Source organism: Ipomoea nil, unplaced genomic scaffold, assembly GCF_001879475.1.
Source record: "Ipomoea nil cultivar Tokyo-kokei standard unplaced genomic scaffold, Asagao_1.1 scaffold3130, whole genome shotgun sequence".
In the NCBI taxonomy this organism is placed as follows: domain Eukaryota; kingdom Viridiplantae; phylum Streptophyta; class Magnoliopsida; order Solanales; family Convolvulaceae; genus Ipomoea; species Ipomoea nil.
The window spans coordinates 247,336-254,871 of NW_017619558.1; the positions used below are offsets into that span (position 1 = coordinate 247,336).

A 7,536-nucleotide genomic window follows, 5' to 3' on the forward strand; every position below is an offset into this window, starting at 1 on the left:
TCACACCTTGAATCACTGGATTTCAAAAGCTTGAGAGAGTGAACTTGTATAAGGAGCTTTTGAGAGAATGTATTCAATTGTTCTAAGAACCAGCAACTTCTGTCATGAAGAAGATGGGTATTTATAGGTGAGAAGAAATCCATCCGTTGGAGGGAGATGGCATTTCAAACCTATGATCCAGTGGTTAATAACCGGAGAGCCTTGTGCATTTATTACTTTATTAAATGCAGTTGTACTATATAGACGTTGGAGATAAGCACTTTTGCTTATTTTGTCTTCTAGCTCTGAAAAGTAGTACTGTGGCATTTAATGCACATTGATAAATGTGCTCTCATTCCTAGGATGATCTTCAAATGAGACATTGTTGGTCCCGATAGGGTGGTAAAAGTCTAAAGGGGGGGGGGGGGGGGGGGGTGAATAGACTTTTAAACTTTTTCACAATAAATAACTCTTTGGTAATTTCAACTCTAAGTAACAAGTAAATAGAGAAGTAATCAGATTGAAATGCACAGCGGAATAAATAAGTATAAAGAGTTATGCCCAATCAATAATTTGAATCACATGCACGTGTAGGATAATGCTCAGATGAGGTGTAAAGATGACATGAATATCTTGAATATTTAAAGAAGATGGTGCACTCAATATTTAACAATAATATTCAAGACTATAAGTAAGATTTGGTGTCACATCGATCATATGATAAAAGTCACATGCAACACGTCAAACTTGCTTAGAATAATTCAAGAGTTAAGCTCTTAAAGTTTGAGTTACATGCATACGTGAAAACATGCTAAACCCGAAAGATTAAGATAGACTGTGAATAGTAAATGGGTTAGTCGGATGATAAATAGATAGAGCAAATTATGTAAGTGCGGTATGTAAATGAGAGAGGCTTTTTATAGTGGTTCGGAAGTGGCGTAATCTTCCTAGTCCACTTTACTCCATGCACTTCTAAGAGTAATTCACTATTTTCCGCACACAGTTACAATAGTGAATAAGTGCTACACAAGCACTTCTTCCAGATGTCTTGCACACAGCTACACCCAACTCCAAGTGTGTCGCACACAGCTATACTTAACGCCAACTAAGTGTTTTGCACACAGCTACACTTAGCAACAACGAGTGTTTTGCACACAGCTACACTCATTAGAGTATTTTGCACACAACTATACTCTTCTAACAATTACAAATACAAAGGTAATTGTATCTCTCTCCAACTATTTTTGAGACTATTCAGACTAAGTCTCTAAAGAATATTTGAGCACTTGCACTTGTTTTTCTCGTGTGTATTCACGTCTCCTTTTTTGTATTCACCTCTATTCTTTCTTCAAGTCTTCATGGCCTTTTTATAGATAACCAAATATATCCGTTGGAGTGGGATAATTTGATATTTGAATTTTGAATCTTCATAGCCTGATATTGTTGACAATGGTAGGTCTTCAATATGATTTGATAGTCAACTTGCCTGTCAAGATAATATTTTATCTCAACTTGATTTTCAAGTTGTTTCTAAAATATTATTATTTTTGCCAATTTTGAATTTCCAACGTATCTTTGAAATAAATCCTTCTGATAGAGTTTATTTCTAGGATAAGTTTTTATATTCATGTCTTCATAAATATTTCTCCCGTTTTGATCATATTTTCAGGCAATTTTGGACTCTTGTGGCATGTGGATAGATTCAAAATAAATTTCTTCGAATTTATTCATTTTCTGATCATCTTGCTTCTTTGCCACTTTTTGGTTTTCAGAAGACACATTGTGCTTGTTTGACTTTGACACATCTTGCTTGTTTGACTTGAACATTGTGTTTTTCTTTTGGACACATCGTGCTTGTTGATATCGTGCTCCATAAGGAACATTGTGCTCCTTTCAGACATCGTGCTCTTTTGGACATTGTGCTCCTTGGGCGCATCTTTATTGTACACATCGTGCTCCTTTGGCACATCTTGCTTGTCCGAATTCACATTGTGCTCCTTTCAGACATCATGCTCTTTTGGACATTGTGCTCCTTGGGCACATCTTGCTTGTACACATCGTGCTCCTTTGGCACATCTTGCTTGTCCGAATTCTTGACTTGTAAAAAATAAGTCCTTAGGGGGGAATCAATCTCAGGTATAATCATTTTATGTAAAAACTTCTACCATTTCGCTATTAGGCTCATTCAATCATTTGTTGCAACGCCATTCCTTTATGCTTCTTTCTCGGATGAATACTCGTAGGACCAAAATTAATTTTGTTCTTCACATGGTAGATTTCCTTTGACTCGATATTCTGGAATATGATGCTTATTCTAAAATCTAAAATCTAAGGGGATCTAAAGTACATTTGGCTCATCAAAACTTTATTACAAAAATATTCCTATCAGACATATTGACAACATTCTTCTTGAGTTGAGAGAAGATGAGTTGTCTTGACATCCAAAACGGTTTCTGGATCAGAAGGCTTCTTTCGGCTTCTGCTTTCTGTTGTAGAAGATCATCTATTCTTTCGTGGTCAGCTTCACAAACTCTTCTTTCGTTCTTCAAAACCTAACTTAAGAGATCATAACTCGGTTTCGTGTGTTTGACTAACTTAACACGAATTACATGGTGAGTTATGGTACCTTTCGTCTAGCACGAAGGTAACAGAATGAAAGATAAAAAGTTAGGGGTCTACTTCTAAGTTACATTAGTATCATCAAAATCATAGTACATATGTTCCTAACAATTTCCCCTTTTTGATTATGCCAAAACATATACTCTGCTTATAAGGCCGATAAATATCCCATAAAGGATTTTTCATTCCAAAACAGCCATACAGTAGAGTTTACATGTGGTGTCTAATAAATGTAGGACAATACAAGTAATTAAAGCTGATAACTTAGATAAGAACCCGATATATTGAATAAAAAGTGACTTTTATAAAGATCAAAAACACTTACATAGTAATGTCACTGGAACTATCGAAAAAAAACTTTTACATTTCTAAAAGTTTCGCCTTCTGTATCTGAGCTTCTTCTCTTTCCTTGTCATCTCTCTCTTTCTGTTTCTTGAGCATCCTTTTCATGTCGATGTCTCGGTTGATATGCTCTATGTATTTTTGGATTGAGCTTTCTCTGATAATATCTTCATATTCTCCTTTGATGTTGCTGCTCACGTAATTGTTGTATGCTTCGAGGATGTTTTCTCCTTCAATTATGCCGAGATTCCACCATGCAAATAAGTTCAAATGAGTGCATTCCTTCGGTGTAGCTCTTTCCAGATTCTTTGTGAATTTTGAAGGTAGCATTATATTTGACTCTAGGCTCAGCATTTTTCTTGACTTTCGTGACATCCCTTATCTCTTCTTTGATTCTTTCTCTTTCGGGCCAGTTCATTTTCTCTGGCAAGTCTCGCTTCTTCTTGCTTGTTCCAAAGTTCACGATTTGCTTTCTTGATCTCTTCATTCCTTTGAGTCTGATGAACTTGCCTGAAGTAATTGTCTCTTTTCTTCATCCACACAGGTATGTTGTACCCTTCAAATCGTTTTCCACTTCCTTCTTCATATGGTTGGTACGTGTGGAAGTTTCCTACGGCATCCATGGTTACAGTATCCTTGCGCATCAGCCTTTGGCGAAGGTTCTTTTTCTCTCTACTCGTTTTCCCAGAAAATGAGAACTAAGAGGTGGATCCGAAGGATTGACGAGGCTTGATGGAATGCTGTCTGGGTCTAGAAGAATATTGTTGTCGAGATCTAGATCCTGAAAGTGGTGATCTCGTGCTCCTTGGAGGGGGGTTTCTTCTCTCTTCATGTCTCGTAGAGGATTCATTGATTCTTCTATTTTCATCACCACGTGGTGGTGATCTATTCCTGTCTTCATCCTTGTCATCATCCTTTCTCGACTTTTCCCCCTTTTTGGCATCATCACACGGGGTGTCAGAAAATCTGGTCAGACTTTGAACTGCAATAAGAACATCCTTGACGTACTCAAGCATAGTGAGTTGATATTCAGCCAGTTTAAACATGTTGTCATGCCCGAGATCTATGTTTATACAAGCAAGATCCACTCGTTCTTTGAGACCGAAGTGAGCAAGTTTGAGAGCATGTTGTTCCTTAGCAATTTGTCAAGGATGGCTCGTTGTTGACTAAGTTCGTGTGCAAGCCTATCTTGAGTATCTGGAATGGAGGTGCTGGGTTGCGGACGAGACATTATTTGCATCATGCGGTCGATTTTGGCAGATAGATCTATTATGTTTTGGCTGTCTTTTCCTCAGTGATGCAGATATTGCTTATGAATGAGATCAGCATTAAAGACTATATTCAGCATTTGGTGCATGATGTGCTCGGGACTAAGCTAGTCGTTGCCAGGCTCTTGGTAAGGCGCATGAGGTGATGCTTCCCGATTTTCATCACGCTGTGATGCATCCATGTTGTTATCACGAGCTATATCTGGGAGAGGAGGTAGCATGGCGAGAGGTAACTCATGAGTTGGGTCTTCCTTTGGTGGGGATGAGCTAGGGACATGTGATCGTTCAGGTATATCTTCGGTGTTGCCTATGATAGGAGATTCACTATCATAGTCTGAATCGCCATCATCATTATCATCGTCATCTGAATCATCATCACCAAGATTATTGTTATCAGCTTTTCCTTCATCATCATCATCATCTCCATCATCGCCATGAGAGTCATCCTGCTCATCACCTGATTTCTCATTATCATCTTCATCATCTTCTTCAATTTCAGGATTTTCATCAGTACCTTTGTCTTCATCAGCATTTTCATCCGAATCAGAGTTCGCTTCTCTGCTCTCGGTTTCGGAGGTTCTTTCGTCTTCATGTTCAATCTCCTTTCCTTCGTCATCTTTTAGTCCGCTGACATTGCACGCTGGATCATTCTGATGAGTTCGTTCTAACTCTGTCTTGACTTTTGACAGGAGGAGAGCATATCGAAATTCTTTCGTTTCTTCAACGAAGGCTGGATCCAATGGCGGCTTGTTTAGCTCAATGCAAATGGGCGCTTTTTCTTTCCCAAGAGTGCGATGGGTCACTTTGTAAGAGTACACACGTTTGATGGTTTCAAGGCGCAACGCTTCATAAACATCTTTGGTGCCGATCCACTATAGAGCAAACTCTTCTTCATCCTTCATCTCTTCAAACATTTCAAGAAAAGTTTGTAATGGAGAAGTTCGCCATTTCTGCCATTGCATGACCCTGTTGAAGTCGTTCTCAATGGATTCTCAAAGCAGTTGGTCTTTTGATTGGGGAATTGGGACAGCTTCGGGTACAGATACAATCGCTTGAGAGTTCTCGGGTATGACCGAGTCTTGTAAGACTTCAGGCTCGGGTAGAGCTTCTTTCGGATTGGATTCAATCGGAGGAGTCACTTCTCTCATCTCAGCTGGCTGACCAGGTTTTTGTGGGAGACTTAAGTGACTCGAAAGATGTGGTGCAATTTCATCCTCGTCTACCCTGACAGGTTCTTGTGTCAGAATGGGAGCCATCTCCTCTGTTCGGGTAGGTTCTTGTGGGAGGGTTGTTTCAACAGTTGGTTTAGTGACCACCTTTCTCGTCTCTTCTGGCACGCCAGGTTCTTGTGGGAGACTTAAGTGGTCGTCCAGAGCTTGAGATCCTTGAGCATCCTTCTCCATTGCAGCAGGTTCTTGTGTTAAGCTCGTGTTGAGTTGCTCTGCCTGGATGGGTTCTTGTGGTAAGGAGGATTTCTTCAAACTTTCAGAGCTCTTTGATCTCTTCTTTCTCTTCTTGGAGTCCTTTCTTTTCATTTCTTCCCCCTGAGAAGATGCAAGCTTCTTCTTCAGTTTAGATGGTAATATTGACTCAGGAGGGGGAGCCAATTTCGCCATGATTTCGTTTGCTTTGGCAATGGTAGGCCGAAAGTGACTTTTTGAGGTCTTCACAGGACTAGAGAAGGCAACGTCTTCTTCTTCGGAGGAATCAGCAATTATGACGGGTTCAGTTGATGAAATTTGTGGAATCTTTTGAGAGACTTCTTTTGTGATTGCTTCTGGTTCTGTGGGTGTAGAGACAGGTTGAATTGATGAGGGGGATTTCATCTCAAGGACGGGCTGAGCTGTGTCAGTAACTTTCAGCAATACTTCAGGTTGAGCAGTAGATGGTTCTTCTGTTTTGAGTGCAGGAGAACTTTTGTTCTCTCTTGATCTCTTGGCCTTGGGCACATCATCATCTATTTCTTTAGTTCGTTTGGACTTTCTCACCTTTTTCACTGAGTCCAACGGCAAGCCAAGCTCCAAAGCTTTCTGTTTGTCATATCCACTAGGCTTTGATTTCATGTGACACACTTTTCGCCCAGGCGAAACTCCTGCGCGTAGAGGGATTTTCTTCATGGCAAGAAGATGACTGACTAGAAAGCCGAAGCCTATCTTCTTGGTAATATCCCCTGGTGAAGTACGACCATTTGTGATGATGTAGCGATGTTGGTTGAAGATAATTTTCGACCAATCAACGTTATATCCCCCGAGAAAGGCATGCAGCATCTTTAGTTTATCCTTCGTGACATCATCTGTTCCCGAGGTCTTATGTTCCACTATCTTGTTGAAAACGTCAACTGTGAACTCATAATCCAAACGTAGTCATTTCTTCTTTAGAGGCCAGGTTATCTCGACATTTGACGGTCCCTGCATGTTCTTGATCATGTCATAAAAGGCATTTCGCTCGTAGTAGTAGCCAGAGAGATCAGGATGGTAGGTTTCGTCTCGGTCTAGAAAGGAAAAGGCTTTCTTCAAGTCGTCCACGGTTAGGGCCACGGCGGTGCGATTTACTTTGGAGGTAATTTCCGATCCATCGGCAGAAACACTTGCGTTTAGGTAAAACTGAGCGACATCTACTGGAAACCAGTATGTATATAAATGAGTAACAAAAGCATACAAGCCACTTTCCTTGAGAAGATTGATCACTTTTTCTCCAAAAGAGCGGTCAAGAACATATTCCAGAAACCCATGAGCATCCCACATGCTGCCACCAATGATGAATAGTACTCTGGATTCTATGAAGTTAATGTCGGATGTCGGGAAGCTTGGAACCACCATTGTAGAGGGTGTTTCCTGTTCAGCATCGGAGGTTGGTATCTTGGATGATTTTGCCATGACTTCAGTGATATGAATATGTGTAAACTGGATTTCAAATCTTGGGAAGAAGGTTTCTGAGAGGTTTTGAAACTTGGAGAATTTCTGAGAGATTTTCAAACTTGAAGTGTTGAGGAAGTTTTGGAAAAGTGGGAGGGAAGATGATGATTTAGGTTTTATAGGAATGGATGTTACAAAAGTTTTCTAATGGGCCAAGAAATTCAAATGGTTGACCCGATCCTTTTTCTTGAAGATGAATAGGTTTGTCTTCTCTTATTTGACCAATCAGGAAAACTGATACGACGGGTATATCTGATATGCCCAGTATCAGATCAATTTTGATAATTCCGCATTAAATAGGAGAGAGAAAGGTACTCGAGTACTAAACATCTCCATTAAATGCGCGTCGCATCAACTGACATAGGAGCATGGGTTAGTGGACTGAGATTTGTGGCCACACGATCACCATTATC

General features: G+C 40.0%; 1 protein-coding gene across 1 annotated transcript; it reads right to left on the bottom strand.

Annotated features, from left to right (window-relative positions):
* Positions 1-4,315: 4,315 nt before the first annotated feature.
* On the bottom strand, positions 4,316-6,475 carry LOC109166915 (surface protein-like). The gene is made up of 2 exons (XM_019315813.1): positions 5,255-6,475; positions 4,316-5,080 (listed from the first exon to the last, which is right to left on the bottom strand). The coding sequence occupies exons 1-2, from the start codon at positions 6,473-6,475 to the stop codon at positions 4,316-4,318; spliced, it is 1,986 nt and encodes a 661-aa protein (XP_019171358.1).
* Positions 6,476-7,536: the final 1,061 nt, after the last annotated feature.